Source organism: Metopolophium dirhodum, chromosome 8 (genome assembly GCF_019925205.1).
Source record: "Metopolophium dirhodum isolate CAU chromosome 8, ASM1992520v1, whole genome shotgun sequence".
NCBI classification, from domain to species: domain Eukaryota; kingdom Metazoa; phylum Arthropoda; class Insecta; order Hemiptera; family Aphididae; genus Metopolophium; species Metopolophium dirhodum.
The window spans coordinates 2,189,471-2,210,398 of record NC_083567.1 but is presented as its reverse complement, the minus strand read 5'-3'; the positions used below and the strand labels follow the sequence as shown (position 1 = coordinate 2,210,398).

General features: G+C 32.3%; 1 protein-coding gene across 1 annotated transcript in view; it reads left to right on the top strand.

Moving 5' to 3' along the window:
* LOC132950384 (UNC93-like protein) overlaps nt 1–14,910 on the top strand; it is a 54,007-nt gene extending 39,097 nt beyond the window's left edge. Inside the window, exons 6-7 of the mRNA XM_061021806.1 lie at nt 13,096–13,422; nt 14,047–14,910. Of these exons, the coding sequence (XP_060877789.1) occupies nt 13,096–13,415 (320 nt within the window). The 3' untranslated portion in view covers nt 13,416–13,422; nt 14,047–14,910. The remainder of the gene's footprint in view (nt 1–13,095; nt 13,423–14,046) is intronic.
* Nucleotides 14,911–20,928: the final 6,018 nt, after the last annotated feature.

Below are 20,928 nucleotides of genomic sequence, written 5' to 3'. Positions count from 1 at the left end.
GTGACTGGCGTGAGGGAGACACGGAGAGACAGATGATAGACAGCGACAGATAGAGAAATAGTGTGAGAGAGAGAGAGAGAGAGAGAGAGAGAGAGAGAGATATGCAGACACAGAGACTATACACCTATAGGTGCTGCAGATAGGCGTACTATATAGTGACGTACATAATATGGACGAGCGGTGGCCGTTAAGGATTCGGTCGCACCGGACGCATTATAATAATATATTATAATAAATAATAATATACTATTGCAGCGAGAGGTGTATCTAAACGGTATGCGTACGTTATCGTTGGTCCGTTAAAGTGCAGCTCACCCGTTTTTCGGGACCGTTTCAATCCACCCGCGTGCGATGCAATATAATAATATAATATCGTCAGCTGCTCCCGAGGAGGAAACGCCCGCCGCGGCCTTTTTACTGCAGCAGACGAGAGACTACAGACGGTCGGCTATAATATTATGCGTAAATTGTACAGCGCCGTGACAGAGAGACGGAGACAAACATCCGTCAATGGTCACTAATGGTGTCTCGGTGCAAATTACGCGCGATGTGTGTTATTATAACATGGTATAGGTACGTGTAAGACATTGTAATGATCTGTTACACATATTATGAATATTATACCTAAATATACTGATAACCTATAGCCAGGCGGCAGGCTATATAGGTGAAACGCGCGTCATGACCACGTTGTGAATATAGCTCGACGCTCAAAAACGAAACCTGAACGGCAAAACACCCGTATTATATATTTTATGGTATATTTGTATTACAGTACTGAGAAACATCTAAATACCAGACACTGTCGGTCGCTGAAACGTTGTCGTCCGTTATTCGGAGGAGATGTCCGCTGTTCGGAGGGTTCGGATCGTAGAAAGTTTGTAGTCGGTTGCCTAGAAAACATCCGCTACTGGGAGGTATATCATCCGTCAGGGGAGGTTTCACTGTACTATAGTATTTTAATATATAGGTACTATAATATATATCCGACGATATATCCGTATTGTTATAGTTACGTATGTAGTCATATCGTAAATGCGTGTAGCGAATATAAACTATATACATAGGTATGCAGGTATTGCCGTATAGGCAGGTGCTAATGAAATTCTTAAAAAATTATGCCGTCGATAAAAATGTGTCCACGTAGGACACACAACAGGTAGGTACTATCATTTATACCGAGTAAATCCACGCTGCACGACGACGACGGTAATATTCCGAATTATTATTATATTATGGTTATGATTTTTCGTAATCGTCAACATTTGCACGATTGCACGACTGTACGTCCCATTCATATTTATATATTATTATTATTTTACTACACAAACTAATAATCCACGAGATCGCCGGATATTCACATCAAACGTGCAGCTGTGATAAAATGTTAATTTTAAAGTATATTATAGCCCTACAACAAAGCACTATCGCGTGCAATTTTGAAACAAGTGTACCATTTGTACGAATGGCGATCATCACAGATCATATGGGGCACGAGTATAACGGGACCTAAAAGGTGTATAAGCGATTTAAAATTCGTAATCGTTAGTTTCTTTGTTCGTTTAATACGTGTGCGATTTTTATTATTTGACCATTCTTACATTTTTTTTTTCGCTTCGAGTTAAATTCACCTTGTTAATTAGGTCAACTGATAATATTATAATTAACAATTATTATATGTAAGTAAATTCTGTTGATACATCTAAAACACACCCAACTGCAGTAGTGCAGTAACATTATTATGCGTGGGATTCCTCTGTGTCGCACTACTCGGCTCGATAACTATATTATTAAAAAAATTACATTATATAGTAGTCACCGTACGTATAGGTACTTGAAAATTTGATATTTTTTTGGATTCTTTTACATTTTTATTTATCAAACAAGACGTACGGAAGTGTGTTATGATAACTATTGTAGTATAATAGTTGGTAGTCACTGAATATAACCACTCTGCCGGCATAACGAAGTCGGTTGCACTTTTTTGGAATATTACGTGAAAAAGTATGGGTTTTTCGAGGGACCCCACGTCATATCATGCTCGTATCCTAATTCTTATTATTATAAATTATTCAATAATGTAGTTGAAATCTTCTTACCAACTTTCAAACAACATTTGAACCTCCTTAGGCGTGATAAGACCAAAACCACGCGCAATTCGAATCCAACGCTTAAGATAAATCCTCATCGCGGCAAATATTTATATAAATGTTTTACTATTCCTTTACACGCATATTCATAGGTAGGTACTGAAGCATCAGTGACAGTCTGCAATATGGTCAAATTACTTTGGCATTATTTTCATCAGTCCGTTGATTCAATTTATCTCCGCTCGCATTGTTTTAAACGATAAACTAATCTGTATTCTCTGAGACGGACGTCCTATTAACGAACAGGGTAATACGTATGAATTTACCAACCGATGCTATAAGCTGTTTCCGGTTAGTTATTGATCTGAAGATTTTTTCTTTTTTTAATCTATTCATTAGATTTCTGGTATTATTCTTGAAAGTTGCGAGGTACATCGATATAGGTCATTGATATCAAATTTGATTACAAGATATTATGTGTGATTGACAATCGCATAAATTATTCCGATACACCGCCGAGTTGTTCGATTTCCTATAAACTCTGACTGAGTTCTACGGAAAGGCCTTTTTAATATATTGCCCACGTTATTATTGTCGGGCATAGTTTGTACAGTCGATATTTTGTAGATGTTTTAAAGACAAACAAAACGTGATAAGACTAAGAATGTTTTTTTTTAGTTGACTATATAGTGACAATAAAATATATCAGGTGTATACGACATACGTATACTATTTAATATGACATTATAAATAGTAAATACGACTATTTTCATATTGACGGGTGCGCCTTTTTTTTTTTATTAATAACGGGATGGCGTGCGCTTCCTTCCTTAGCCGCGTATGCGTATAATAATTATTGTACTGGCAATATTATATAATTTATTGGACGTTTCGCAAAAGCGAAAAATGGTTTTTTTTTAATTTTTAAACAGTTTCCACCACAATTGTCTATGCTGCGACGTGTCTCTTCGATTTTTTACACATGCGAAAATTCGACGGATTGAAAAACGAACAAACACGTGTGCTTTCACATTTTTTCGATCTATTCCGTCTTCGATTATAATATCCATCAATTTATCCGTCCATCTATCCGTCCATCTATCCGTCCATCTATCCGTCCATCTATACCCTATGCGTCCGTTCGTGCCGCATAGACGCATATACAGACAAAACTCACGTCTGTAGCGGTAGCGTGTCTATATATAATTAAAATTTAGCAGTGTTTTACTTGTCTTATTGTTCTGTCCACTAGCCCGTGAATCGATGGGTTTTCGGATACCGTTTTTTATAACGTGAACTCTCGTTGTTTTCTGTTCACTATTTATATAGGTATTTTCTGGATTGTAATAATATTTATCATAGGTCCTATTCAATAATCGTTCTCCAAACCATATCCTTAGGATCGTATTTATTAGAATTTCCGAGACTTGTATATATAGAATTATTGGCCACTAAATAGAAAAAAAATTAAGTTGCTGAAAAATTGTATGGCAATTGTGCAAATGTGTATAATATGCTATTTACAGGTGAAATGTCTTCTGCGCATATATAGTATTATATAACCAATATAAAGGAATCACTTTTTAACCTTCAAAATTTGATTTTTATTACTGATCATCTTTAGTTCTTAAATAAAAAAAAACTTAGCTTGACAATATTATCATATCATATAGGATGCATTTAGATCATATACGATAACGATATACTTATCTACAACATTTGGTCAATGAACTTTATAATGCGTAGGCAATTTTAATACCTACCAAAGATTATGCTTGGTTTGCATGCACAATATAGACATTAGTTTCTGATGCCGGACCGATAATAAAAATACAATTAAATTGGGCGTCATAATAAACTTTTTTTTTACATCAACTGAATTAATTGTTTATTACTGGTACTGCCATATTATAATACTGTAATTTGCGCTACACGGCTTATTTCAATCGCCGGATATTGTAAATTATATCGGATCTGATTTTTTTAATATATTATTGCAAGTGAAAAATTCGATTTTTTTCTAGCACAAACGCGTAATTTTTTGCCGACTGCTATGACTCGACCCCCAAATTTTCAATGATCTCTTAGTATTGTACACGGTAATCAAAGCAATAGGTACCTATATAATATTTGGTTGTTGGTTTTTTTGAAAATCGTTATAAACTGTTTGCCAAGGTCGACGCGAAAAAGCCGTGCGACGTCTTATACACATAATATCTCGAACAAGAGAAGAGACGAATATATAATTAATAATTGCTGAAGATCTTTGCATTATATTATATTAAAAGAAAAAAAAACGGTGTTGGTGACGTAGGTATTACAATGGACCATTAGGTCTGATGACTTGCCAAACAGAGTTTTCCGCGCGCGCCCGTTTGGTTGTACATAATATTATATACCTATACGCTGACTGTACACCCATTGTAGACGACCTAAGTATTCCGCGTGTCCCACAGAGTTAATCTTTGACCTCCTAGCTCTACTCGGCTCTAGTACGATCAACAACCTCTTCGGCCACACACACACACACACACACACACACATATACGCATGTGCGAGCATCTTGCCGGATTAATATTATACGTCTCAATCGTTTCATTATTATTTATTTTTTCCAGACAATAATTACTTTTTCGTTTCACACGTTTCTACGCGCTTTATATATTATTATTATTATTATATTGTATCGCCCTTTAAATAACGTACTGTGGATAATATTATTACGAATAAAACGATTGCATATTAAAACTGTATGCACGTCATGGCAAGGCAGGACGAGTGGCGATGGCTATAATTTAAGCTGTGCAATTCATTTCAGTGAAAAAACAAAATAATTAAATGGTTCAAAAATAAATTGTATTATTCAAATTATTGTAACAAGTATTATAGTTGGTTTAGTTAATTTTTTTTACGCTTGTTTTCGTCAAATTACATAAGTAGTATCATATACTATACAACACTGCTGCAGTTGTTCCGACCGTTTTAAATTAAACCCGTCTTCTGTTAAAACTTTATATCTTACATAAAATATAGGTACAGCTGCATTGTTATCTGTAGAATACATCATTTCAATGTATAAAAATATATATCAACATACACTTTGCAAATAGGTACCTCGATAAATGGCTCAGATTTGCATACAATATTAGGATTAAAGCGTATGAAACTCGTAAAAAAAAATTAGATCAGTTTTAATTTGACATTAGTTATATCAAAAAGTGATCAAAATTTAATAATTTGGCCGTTTATTAGTACAATTTATAATCATTTTCAAAAGCACACGTAAAAGTTATTCACGGGTCATAAAGATGTAAGAGGTGACGCCTATATCTATATTGGATTAGATTAGGCTTACTACACACATGTATGAATTATTGTTGATAGGTCGTTCGTGTTTGGTTGGTGTTAATATCCATATTGATAACACACTTTAAAAATTAATACATTGTCTATTGTTTTGAATTCCAACTGAAGTGTCGTATTACACGCGTGTATCGATGTAACTCATTTATTAGCCACACATGAGTACCTATATTGTTTGTTATACAAATCAAATTGCAATATTATGATAATATTGAAACGAAATTTAAGTAGATATTAAAAAAATAGGTACTTATCGGCAACGCTAATACGCACAACACTTGACACCAAGACACTAATTTACGATGGACGTTTGAAACAAGTCTATATCGGCCCTTAAACTGCAGTTTACTATTTAGGCACTTATACATATATAAAATGCCCATAATATTATGTACAAGTACCTACCAATTTGTTATATGCAAATATTATGAGTTTAAAAACATAAGAAGAATTGGGTCAAATATTCAAAAACAAAAAACAAAAAGCGTGACTAAAAATGAATATTATTTGTTTGTAAAATTTCGAACGAGAAAGCAAAAATAATAAATAACTATTCATATCCATAGCTATTACCTACATAGTACATATGCATATATATGGTATTATCCAATTCCAGTCTGATGTACCTACACAAATAAAATGATCATTATATCGTGTGAATTATACTTATAGGAAGCTCCAATTCACAGAAACAATGAAAATGTATGTTGTAAAACCGAAACGCTGTGCAACATAAATCATAATATTTTTAAGATTTGAGAATGGCCAAACACGAATATTATTTTCATTTTTGTATTTTCAGATTTACTCATAACCTAAAATTTAAAACTTAGTCTTGAACAAAATACTTTGCTTAAAACGTATTGTACAGTTTTAGATGCCTACGCATTGGTGCCTCTACAGTTAAAATATATGCGGTAAATAATTTAAATAAATATTTCGATTTACACATCGCGATGATGATAATATATTAATCGCATACGTTCACACCTTTGCAAAATTGTCGTGAGCGATCGGTTTCAATTTTCCACAATCTACAGGTTGATATTTCTGTTCGATATAATTTTGATATTTTGTTATTCGTGAGCATAGGACCCGCAAGCTCGGTCATCGCGGTTCCTTCGCCGCGATTATTATTATTTAATGGTATTTCAAAAGTCGTTCACGGTCATTTCCATAATAACAACAACAAATAATGGTAATTATTATCATATATAATATAGGTACTCATGATGATAATAATAATAATATAATAGTTTAAAAGTAGACGACATACAGATCATGGGGCCAACGTTCATATTATACAGTAGCGCACAGTTAGTGACTTCTCATTGAATACCTACAGAAGCGGAATAATAATGATTAGCGTTGTGCAATTTTTCCCTCCGATTGAATAGATATTCATGTACTCGCTAGATATTATATTATATACATTGCAAATAATGAAAAACAGTATACAGGGTGTCCGATATAACAGTTGATTTTAACGTTAAACGAATACATATAGCAAAGACACTGCATTTGACGTATTTTTAAAAACAAATTCTTGGACAGAATACAAATATAAATACAGATGGAAAACGAAAGATTTTTTTTCGGGTTTTTCACCTCAGCGCAAGATTTTCCTACATACATATAGAATGGTGCGTAGTACTTACATTTGAGCGGTGTTTATACAGTACGTTATTCAAACAATTTAATAGTGCTCGTTAGTCGTTATTATAATATCATCTATCTAAACCACAACAAAACATAACCCATAATATTAGGTATATCAATATTTTCTTAAAAAGCTATTGCTCACGCTTAGGGTAAAATTATCTATTAAAAGTCTATACAGGTACTTTCTTTAAACTTTAAGAGTGACATAATTGTGAGCGATATTTCGTAATAGGTATAAATAAAGCTTTTTTAAATCTCAAAAAGTGCACATATATACATATATATTAGCGTTCAGAATCGTTAAACACAATAATAATATGTAAACGGAGTCTCGTCATCTTCACAGGTGGTTTAAAACATCTATCGAATGTTTTTGAACGTACACCCTGTGTTTTTTTATGAATCACGCAAACCATACACGCACCAGGTCCAAACCAGAACCTAACCTATGCCGTCGCCGCACTGTTTATATTTTTTATCGGACTTGACGCGCGTATTGATGCGTGCAGTATTTCATTATAATATAATATATATGTATATATCCTATGACCTATACCACCTACTCTTATAAAATATGTCATTACGAACGCTGCAGAACACGATTTGCCAACAATACAAAAATAATGACATATTATAATATAGCTGGTATATTATGTACCAGCTACATTATATACATGCGCATGTTATTATATTATTGCGTATTATTGTGTTCATCTGTCGATCGAAACGATGGTATTTCACCAAAACGTATCATTCAAATATATGTTATGAATTATGATAGTAATATTATGTCGCTTTAATGTAGTAGACAATTTTATAAACCAGTCAAAATCATTGGTTTCAGTACCACACCACCACTATTGCACGTGTCCACGTTTATATTACTTATATTTTTATACAACTTTATTATAATGCCACTAAACAACGTTATTATTACCTACACAAATTATATTCACAGTTTGTTTTAACATAGATCCTAACCGATGTCTTAACCGATTTTCGTAACGCTTTGTTATTGTCATAAAAATACAAATCAACAATAAAAACAAAAACATTTCATTTCATTTAATTCCAAACAATCATGCATATCATACAAATAGATATTTTTCCACTGCACTATACCCAAAAACATGTCTATGATTCCTCAATTTTCCTCGCTGGAATGTATTACGAACGAAATTTGTTTCTTCGTATTGATGACTCCTTATACGGTTTGTATTAATTGCTTACTCCAAGTAGAGGTAGAGGTATACCTATACTACGCGTAAGACTAAAGAACATTTTTTCTGCACCAAGTCTTACAAAAGTTCTACCTCGGCGCAAAACCTGAAAACGATAGTGATAATCGATTGACATTCTTTCACTGCCCACAATAACAGATCGGTACAGAAGTTTATAGAACCATACGGATAATATAATATGATATATCTAAACAAATATTTAGAGTTTAAAGTTATGAAAGACAATTTTTTTTTTAAAATACACTCGATAAATAAAACCGCGTAAAAAAAAAAAAAATAAAAAAACAACCCAATAGAGTGTGGGGGTTGGACGATTGTCAACTCCCACCCCGACCACCACTTGAAAACCACTACCGTGGTATACGTCGGCGCGGGGAATAAAATACATAATCCGTTCATCGACGACACGCCCGTACGGCATACCCAGCACGCACACACATGTACATTATATTATATATATTTATATATATATTACTACACTCCGAGTCTTTTCAAGTGCGCTCATCATCTCATCACAGCGCAACAACAACAACAATAATAATAATAACAATATAATACAATATATAGGTATGACTCCCTATACGCTGTATATTCTTCACATGATATAATATTGGAAGAATTTACTATCAATAATATGATGATCTTTAAAATAATATTTTGTATTTTGGTATCAACAATAAGCTTCGGTACAGAAGGAATGTCGGTATGCTTATACTGTATATATAATAACATAAATAGGCAGGTAAAATATAATATTATAGCCGTCGCGGCAGAATTCAATTGTCATAATATAGGAGTGCGAATAATTTATATATTTTTTATATGCCACATCACGACGCAGGACTAGAGGAGACAAATAATCGAGGCGAGGCTATAGTATTATAACAGTATTATACGCCGATTTGTAAACTGTAAACTGAATATTTTGAAGTTGTTTTTTTATTATTTTTTAAAAATTTTCCGTATTTATAATTCCATATTCAAAGTATAAAATACCTATATCGGATATAATTAACATGTTTTAAATTTATATATTTTAATAACCACATCAAATTAGGGAAGAGTGTGATTTAGGTACCATTTTCCAAACTTTAAACAATCATAAAGAAAAATACAATTTATTGGTTATACGTTTTCCAACGAACTTACTGCTAAGAGGACTACGCGAAAAGAAAACCGGTCATCACAAGTATAATATCGTATGCTGTGTTACGTTTAACAATTAACAATTAGACAATTAATAGATATTAAAATATCAAACTATTTTTAACATTTTATTTTAATGTAATACTTAAATATTGTTATTTGTATTCAACGCCCTACATTTTGTTTCAAAATTCTGTATACTCTATCAAAAATAAGCCAATCAGCCGGCGATTTGACACCCAGACCCCCCTCCCCACCCCATGATCACGTAACTGATGAACCTAAAATTAAATTATACATTTATTTTATTAGCCTTAATAAAGTTCATCTTTATATTACATATAGGTATATTATGTATCATGTTATAGGTAGTATGTTTATAAACTATAATAATAATATGGTTGTAGGTTGATCATTTTACTATCATTATCGTTTGTCGTGGCGCCCACTGTCATAACATAATAAATGATTGAATGCGAGTAAAAACATTATTTATATATAATTAGTTATCACCCTGTAATGATTATATTTAAACATAACTTACTTTCAAATATATAAAAAATTTATAAATTATTATCTATAATATACACGCAGCTTAAAACATATATTATATCAAGCAATTTATATTTATATGTGCTATATAAGTAAATTAATACCTACTACTGGTCAGATGGTACTTACTACAAGCGATGAATATTTTCGAAAATTGAAATATTTGACATAGGTACTTTTATTCGTATATTTCACAACAGTGTTTGACGAAATAGTAGGCGTACACTTACCCGAATACAAATATATATAATTATCAGGTATACCAGCCACCTGGGTATAAAATAATATGTTAAAATAACATTAAGAAGTAGAAAAAAAATTGACGTAATTATATTTAAATCGCTATTAATCTTATACACTTTATAAATGACGGGCGTAAATTAAATTAAAAGATAAATTACGTTATATTTCAAGTTCAAATTGAGTTAATAGATAATATTGTATGTTGCATTGTATGATTATCGTACATAAATCATAGATACTTATTACAAATACCTACCTACACACGCCGGACGTCGTACATATATATATAATAAATAAATCGTAATCGTTATTATTGTTACTATCGTTATTATGTTATTATTGTATGCAAGTATACTACATCCATTGTAAGCGGAAAAAAAACAATATATAGCTTTAAAGCCACACTTATTAATCAGCATTAAAACGAAATCAAGAAATGCGTGTTATATCCTTATCGTGTGTAATTAAAATAAATAGAAACAGCAACCACCAATTGTAGTTATATAATTACCTTAGCACAGACGGTAACACGCACTTCCTATAATTAACGTGTAAATAACTAAGTTAAAAGTCATCTTTTCGACGCGTTAGTACCTAGGTTACCTAGGTACCTATAAGATACTGCAAAAATTGGGCGGTCACCACTGACGTATATTATAGTTACATAATGTTTACAGTGAAAAATCAATAACCAATATCGGTTATGCTTGGATTGCACTTGCTCAAATTTCTGTTTAATTAAAAATATTTAATTTGTTATAATTTCAAAAGGAAAATAAATTTTGAAAAAATAAAACATATTGTTTTAAAATATTAATTATTATAAAAATAAATTTGTACGTTAATGCTGAGTTGCATAAAAAATCACTTATAACCCTCAATGAATTAATAGTTAGCTAATGGTCACGTAAACGAAATTTAGTGTTCATTATTAAATTAATTAATTTTTCATGCAATCCGACATAAATTTATTGAGTATAAAAATTAAAAACCAATGTAGGTATTACAGATAACTTTCATATTATACAATATATACCATATAACCGTTAACCACAATAACCACCGCAGCATGGTATATACATTTATTACATTTATTGTCAATGTCCGTTGCAATGAAGGTACCCGCCTAAATATACCAATATAAAAAAAAATTATTGTAATAGCAGTAATCAATATTAAGTTTGCGTAGCAATAAAACAGTAAAGGTATTGTTTTAGATTACGAGCGGAGTGAAAAGTACCTATTGATTTTACAATATGTGTTTTTTTTCTGTGTGTCAGCAACATTTTGGGTTGTAAAAATGCTCTGATTTTCGAGATCAGCATCTTTTCTGATTTAAAAGTGAATCTAGTTTGTACTTTACAACACACTTAGTAGTCTTATACTTTTATAAAGCTTCAAAAAGGTGAAAAAAGTGGTAATTTGTACGCAAAACCAATTTTTGAAAAAGTGTTTGGTGTCAAAAATTCATTACCGTAGAGTGTAGACCTTTGAAATTTTCACAAAATATTTATATTAGCATTTTTCATAAATGGTAATATTTTCGAAATATTTTGACTTTTTTTGAGCTAGTTATAGCCTTAAGACATTTTTTAAATGTTGTAAATTATTTTTCAGTTAGAAATTCATAAGAGATTTTTCATAGCTAACATTAACAATTTTATTAGAAGGTTCTCAACAAGTTATACTACCTCTTAAAAAAAGAAAAAGTTCACTGGAAAATTACGCTATATAGTATAGTAAATCTGTCAAGAAGTTCCATCACTGGATGGATTCTTTTTTCAAGCCTCCAACCCATCAACTCCCACAGCGCTCGTACTTATAGTAAAAAAATACATTTTCAGATTGTACAAAAAAAATTAATAATTTAACAACAAAAAAATATATATATATAATAGTAGTATAGCTATATAATAATAACAGCAGAGACGCAGAGTGGTAGGTACCCAGTACCCACTTGTCCACTTTTTTTTGTTTTAAAAGGCATCCATATGATCATCTTATTCTTCCGGTCTGAAATTTTACGAATATTGTGGATACAAATCGAAGTAATAGAAAAAATAATTTAATACCTTTAACCGTCGTACAAGTGTCAAAAAATTACATATATTTGTTTTTTTTTTAAATTTTAAATTCTTTAACTATTTGATAGTACTTTAAATTTGAAAACTTTAGAATTCCCTGGGGCCGAGGTGCGTATATACAAACGTAGCGCCCCCGCTAGACAACCACTGTACCTACCTATCGCGCAGAGTACACAATATTATTAGAAGTATTAATTGTATACTTACTCAAGGCCTCTAACGCTATATATACTACCGGACGTAGCTTATTCGGCTTTCGTTTTACTAAGAGGCCAATTCCCAAACGGCTACGGTTTTTAACAACACAAATTTCTTCCAACTTCATACAGACTTCTGACTTAGGACTGTCTAAATAGAAATTCAGTGGTTAAAAATGTGCTGCTATTTTTTTAAGGTTATCGTAAATCGTAAATCGAAGTAAATCGTGAAAATACGTAAGACCTAAAAATATAGAAAACCATACGTAGATTCGCAATTGTTTCATATAATCCATACGTAGTGTTATTTCATTCGATGAATGTTGTTTCCGTTTGGGAACTTACCTGTTCGTAAAACCTTTTTCGACGGGAGCCGTTTGGGATGCGCCGATACCATACCCACCCTATAACGTCTTGACCTATATAATATAAGCATATTGCGCCATTACGTGATAAGAAAAAAAAGCAGGTTTTCGCATTAAATTATTGAAGAAAAATGATTTGCGTCTGCTCGCAGGTATCTACGGGACGCTGTTCAGGCGCAACAAGGAGGCGGCGTTCAGCAACTATCGGCTGTGGGAGTCTGCAGGCTTCGTGGTGGCGTACGCTTACAGCACCCACCTGTGCGCCCGGAAGAAGCTGTACGTCATGGGCGTCGTGCTGTTCGTCGGGTTCGTCGGGTACATAATCGTCGAAATCAGGCACAGCGTCAAGGCCAGGCGGCTCAAACGGCTGGCCGACGACCCGAAGTCGGAGCCGCTGCCCGACGAGACCGTCAACGAGACCGACGACGAGAAGGACGACATCGACGACGAGATCATCGTGACGCATTTATGAACAACGGGTGAGTGTTGACAGGTCGAAATAAAAACTATGACACCGCGGGCAGGGCTCACTCGGTTCATTATTTCTCCGATAAATATTACTGAAATGGAGCGCGAAAAGAGTTGGGTAACGTACCGTTAAACGATCGAACACACTGAAGGTAATCGGCAAAAGTTTCGTGGCATAAGGCACGAGGCACAAATCTATAGCCTCGTATAATAGGCTATAAATTTCCGTCAAAGGAGTAATATACAGATATTGTGAAATAGCAGAGTTGTATTGTTATTTTTTTGTGGGAATTTCAGTACCTATTTGTTCCCGCGGTAAATATACAACGCGCAGGTGCATTATGTTTACATCATTATAATATTATATGCTCGATTTTAATTTTTTACAAAACAGTTTTCGATATATAAGCGATAAAACACCATCAAAAAAATAACTATACTATTCCGAATTTACCAACAGTACTTATATAGGTATACTTACAATACGCGTACAAGGATCTTTAATGGACAATTATAATGATAATCCTTTAATTCGCCGAGCTGAACTGCAAATTAGCGTTTTGATGATAAATTAACAATACTATGACACTAGCTTTACTTACAATGTTTTGATTATTTGTGTTTTTGTTTTACAGACTTAATCGGTGTGCTATATATAGAATAAACCAAGATGCTCAGTTGCTATGTTATTAGAACGTCTTCATCACTTTTAAAATATATTTATTTTTATCATAAATTATATTTTGTAACGTAAATACGCCTGGAAATCTGTGTGATGTATTAACTACACTAATTACCAATACTGTGTAATTTATTACTGCATTTTGTACATAGTATTTATACTGCATCATAATTTGCATAGAAAATATGTATCGGTAAAAAAAAAATTGTACATTACTTTTACAATATTATTAGCATTATTAGTGTTATCATTATTATTAATTGTCGCCCTTTTTTTTTTTTCGTAGTGAAAGTGATCTAGTTTTAACAAATTACTATTACTAGCTATCCGTCATAGATGGTTTACGTTAATTATATGTATGATAATATATATGAGTTGAATTATTTATACGCCTAGACCATAAGTAGGTATTTAAAGTAGGAAGGTATACTGCGCATAGTTAGTCAATTATTTTATTTTCCTTTACAAGACACGTCCAATAGTATTATTATATACATATATAATAGTATATATATATATATATATATATATAGATTTAGATAGTGTGTAATTAAAAATTGAATATTATATTGTTGTTACTTATTATTATAAATTTTGTGTATGATGTGTGTTTGATACATTTAGATTTTAATTCGCTCGACAACTTAGGCATATATCCTACAGTATATTATATTATATAAAAAACGATATAGACAATTAAAGTATAATATTATTTAGGTATGTCCTCATCAGCAGCTACTGTGATGTGATTTATCTCGTAGAAATGTGTATAAAAATTAGATTGTATAATAAAGACAAAATATATATTACGAAATCATTTTTCGTTTTGTTTTTCTACCTACAATATAGATACTCTTGTACTTTTACGTGATATCATAATCTAATATTAATATATGTGTGTGTGACGTGCGTATAGGATGACGCCCCCTACTTGGCTATTGTACAAATATATTATTTTTTTTTTTTTTTTGGATAACTCGCGGCAACATAGGCCATTGGGTGTAGGGGAGGGCACTGTAGGTTTTTATATTGGGTAGGTTGGTACACGTGTGTGTTGTGTTTTGGCAGAATTTCTAATGGGGCACCCGTAGGTTTCTGCCGTGCCCCGGGCGGGGGGATGGCGGCACTTGTTCTCCGGACACCGTGACTTGCACGGAGAAAAATGCCGCCCGGTGGTCGAGGATCGAACTCGGACCGGCTGTGCCGAATCCGTCGCGTTAGACCGCTCGGCCACCTCGTCCCCAAATATATTATTATATATTTACTTTTAATACAGTTTGGAGCTGCAAGACAAGGGTGGCCATCGCCTCATAAATCGCATTTTGTAAGGTAAGGCGAATAAGAAGAAGAACAACATCAAGACTTTATTAGATTCGAAGTCATCGTCATTTTGACACGTCTCGAATATCGCGTCAAGTGTTAATACCGATGGTTTGCGACGCGTTAGGTAATTTAGACGTTCAATTACAGTTATCATTAAGACTATAGCAAAAACTTCAGCAAAAATAATAATAAGTAATAACCAGTAACCAGTTACCGGTATGCCATAGGTCAATGAAAAATTTAAATGATGCGTACGTACAATGGGTTGACTATGACTACAGTAGGTATCTACACCTATATTGTACGTTTGTACACATATTATGTTTATTGTGTATGCATAACACTACTCCTGCGAATAATCTCCAAGCGACGTGTAGTACAAATATAGCACTCTATACAGAGTGCCTCGACATGTTTTTCTCCATATTTTTTCCTTTTTAAATCCACATAAATTAATTATACGCATTAACTTATATTATGTTGAAGGGTCAATAATTTGTGGTGGTTTTAAGTGCATTTACATCTTACAAAACATGCAAAATGTCCAATTTGTATACGAGGATTACGTATGTAAGTATAATATTTTCAAAAGCTGAATATTATGGTCACTATATACGTATAGGCGTATAGTATAGTAATCAAATAGATCACCATAGAATATACTACAATACTATACTAATAATATAATATTAGTGTTTCGCTTTAAGATATAGGTAATAGGAAGTAGGTATATGGTATGTAATGTAATCTGCATATGGGAGGCGGGTTTGTAAGACAAATATGATGAACACTCTGTATAATGTATTATTCATAATACACATATCGATTCATGTCAATACACTCATGTGCGTATATTTATTAATAATATGAATTATGAGGACATGAACCCGTAGGTAGGTACTTCCTTGTTGATTCCGTCGAATACACGCATAACATGATACATTTCCGTTCCCCTTAACAGTTAATCGAACACAAAATTATAATTTTTAGGTAAAAATCAACTTTTCGTGAAAATTAAATACCATTACATTATGTTTCTCATCGGTTTTTTTTCTCGGTGGTCCCATTGCCGTCAGCTGCCAATTGGGATACAAAATGTATATTTTTAAATTGTAATATTCGATAATAAACATTATAAGTTTCGATAGCCCAAGTAAGTTTACACTGATATTAAAAACAACAAAACCATAGGTAAACCTATATTATTAAATTACGCTGAAGCTGAACATAAACAATTATGCACTGCAGGTATCGGGTGTCACGTGCTCTTATCATCGCGTATATTAAATTATTTGTTCTATATGCATTTGAAAATTGGATATCATACGAAATGTGTTGTACCATGTACCAGCTATGTGTGCGTGTAATATAATAATTATTATGATATATTTCAAAATATACAAACCAGCCGATTTTGCGTGAAATTCCTACATAAATTAATATTCTGTTCGAACGATAGGTGTATATATTACTTATATATATATACATATCGAGAGCTCGTGTAAATCCCTCTCGCATGTACTATGAGTATGCAACATCGTGTACTATCCGTTATGTTTATTTCTTTTCCTCTTAACAATATTGTATGCGTATAATACATATTAGAAATATTATATAATTCACTCAGGACACGCCCTGCAGAGTGACCGTGAACCTCCCGGCGCGGATATTTGTACACGAACTGCGAACTGGTGTATACATATTAATATTTATTATATACACACACGGTTCGATATTTTTTCCTCAGCTCCTTTATTTGCATATATATTATCATGTGTGTGTGTGTGTGTGTGTGCGATTTTTACACCCACCCCTCCACACGCAACGGCGTACTCTGGTCAAACATCACGTAAATTGTGTATATGTATATATGTAATATATATTATATAAACACCGTATGATAAAAACCACTCCTACGTATATATTATTAATATTCACCTTGAGGACAAGACGTTGCTCCCGGTCCAGAAGTTGCATGGATAAATCACTCGAATACGTTTTTAAATAATATTAGCACACTTTACAATAAGTAAGTTTACCCTACATTTTTCCGAAACGCATTATACGTATATTATTATATACGTTTATGGGTTATTATTAGAATTATTTCTCAATAGTGTATTAAATGTTATATTTATACACATATTATATAGGTATCTACGACTGACGGTATCCGACTAAAATTACATCTTGTTGGAATGCGTCTAATTTGCAAAAAAAGACTCGTTTTTCATATTGGAAAAAGGTCAATTGAAAGATATCGGTATTGTAAAAAAAAAAATGTTGATAGAGCCTTAGATAAAATACATGGCGCAGGACTATGCAAAAATCATCATTACAATTATTAATTAAATGATAAAACTTAATCTATATATTTCGATGGTGGAAAGGCCAAGCGATGTAATCCTCAATTTGATCAAAATCGAAGTTTTAACTGATAACGATAAAAACGTCACATACATACACCTTTTTTCCAAGTAACGTAAGCCTCAAATCTTATTTCAAATTTCTAAATTTAAGCCACTTTAATTTAAGAATATACTGTTGTAACCCATAATAGCAGCATAATATGGTCAAGTGATGTAAGCCACATAGGTGCGTCGCATCCCTTAACAATTTTAAACGGTTCCAGTAAATTAATTTTACTCTCACTATATTATACTCATCATTGTTTTGTACCTAAAAAGCTCATAATGTAACAAACCATTTCAAATACCAATCTAGGTGAGATACACAGTAACCCTCAGCCTCCTTCACTTTGAAGAATAATAACTAATTTAAAAAAAAAATCATTTTTCACTTTTCACTTTAATTATTTATTAAAATACGCGTGTTTAACGATTTACCAATCAAATTTTACATTCCTTGGATAATTTTTAATACTTACAACTTTAAAATTTTAGTCTCTCCCGTAATTCGTAAAAATTCATTTTTGGTGGTTACTTCACTTGGCGTTTCCACCAATGAATTATAATATATTAGTATATAATATAGTAAACTTCATTATCGCTCATATACACATATATGTATTCTGTTTAAGAGCCTCCGATAAAATATATACAGCGCTGGGCAAAATTACAACTATCACAATCGCAGTTCATAAAATTATAGAACTCAATATCTCGTTAATTTTTAATAAGCATACAAGTTTACAAGTTATTTTTAACTAAAATTAATATTTGTAAATGCATGTATAATTCAATAGACATACATACGATACACGTCCGACGTTGTATGACGTCAAGATTATTAAAATAAATTAACCTTATATGTCAAATTTGATGTTATTGAGTTTTAAATTAAAAAATTGTATTGTATATTATAAGTAATAGTGCATAAATTGACATTTGAAGGTAAGTATATCTCAATGTATAATAAGAGGTAAATTATAGCCGATAAAGACTATACTGCTATTGCAGGAATATCGTACACATATTATAAATCTGTGGTTTGGTGAACATAATAATATAGACCCCATAATTGGTGGAAGGAACTGAGAAAGTCTTAAGTTTTATTATGTTCATTGTGTTTGTTTTGGTTCATCTTATACATTATATAATATTATATAATTAGTAAATTACATTTATATAACATTGTAATATAACATGTCTTTATACATTTTTGACTTAATAATATTTTCCCATTCTACTGACCATGTAGCCTGTAAATAGGAGATATAGTATATATCATCGATTAAGAACTATGAATGGCTTGGTTAGATTTTAAATTATTTAAATTCATACTTCATAACGATATTATTAAATGAAAATAATCTTAAGCATTCGAATGGATTTTTGAAATAGCGATAAAAACAATACTAATTGAGGTAATGGGAACTTATAAGTTTTATATAGTATTAAACGATTTATCTATGTTATATCTGTCTACCTAAACTTCACAATGGCTCAAAGTGGATGTTAAAGGGACAAAACCCTCCCACGTAATTTCTTCTCTCGTAGAAATTATTTTGACCCAGATTTATGGTTTTATGTTTAGGTATAGCAATAATTATAATAGGCATAATTTATCTCCCCCCAAAGAAAAAGCCCTTTGTGTGATACTAATAATATTAAATGTTCAAACGATTCAATTCGATAATAAACTCAATAAAGTGATAATATTGGGGACTTAACTAACTAAGGCTATTTAGAGGTAAAAATTCGGGAAATTTTTAGTTACGTGACGTGGCGGCCATACTATAATAGACCGTACGGAAATATAAAATCAAACCATTTCAATGATGAAGAACAACTTTACAGGTTTTACCTGATCAAGACTCGTAGAACAGGATTTTGGTCGCTTTTTTTTGTTGCAAAGAGGAAAATGTTATTCTGGTCTCATTGTACTCAGATTTTCGTACTGACTTTAAATAACGGAAAACGTCCGCTAACCACATTTTAAAATACTCAACAATTTATGATGTACAGACGTTTATGGTCTATTACAACTTTTGAAAATGGAGTTTTTAAAACCGGAGTCAAAAGCAACCTGAGTAAAGACTCAACCCAACCTTCATCTTTAAAAAAAATGTATTTTAATCTGTGGCTTGAACATTTTTTCTGTGAATTGGGTTTTTGTACTAAAAACAATATTAGACAGTAAATATTATGTATGAATTACGGTATTATTGCATAATACATTAGTATGATAGCAACGAGTGCCGATAGTATAACTGTTCGATGCATCAAAATTAATCTTTTCTATATAAATGTAATGTATTATATTATACAGCCTGCAGCCGGTACCTATAGCCTATAGGCGTATATATATTATCGTAAAGTTAGCTCCGCGAATAATAATAATAATTTATACAGCCGCAGCCGCCCGTGGAGAAATGCGGTCCGTATCGGAATTCGGCAGAGTCATGTTTTGCGGAAACAATAAAATATATTATAATAATAATAATAATAATAACAACACATTATATTATATTACATTATTATTGCACACGCCGGTCGGCGCGACTGTGCCCAAAAAACGCCCAAACTCATTACCGCGGACGGGCCGAGACCGCGGTAGGTAGGTATACACATTTTCTGCGGTTGTCTCGAGCGGCAGTAAAAAGTCAAACGCAATTAGAAGATTTTTTATATATATTACCACACACACACACACACACACACACACACACTGTAATTCCGCCTTGGCGTCGAGTATTATATTATTATGTTATTATGCGACTCTCGTATAATATAATGTACACGTCTGCCGGTTGGCGTGAATGACGTACACGCGATCTCATGTATAGGTATATTATAAGAAAATTGTATATTGTCTTTGGATTTTTACGCGCGCTTATGCCTACCCGTAACAATTAGTTAGACGGATCCATAGAAAATAATAGATCATATCATTATAATATAACTACAACAGACTTAAGCTCTATTTTTTAGTCTAAATCGCGTATGCCTATGTATATATACCTATCGCATTATATTATTATAATATTAATGACATTATATAAACATTCAAACATTAAAATGTATTTAGACTAATCAAATGAATCATTCAT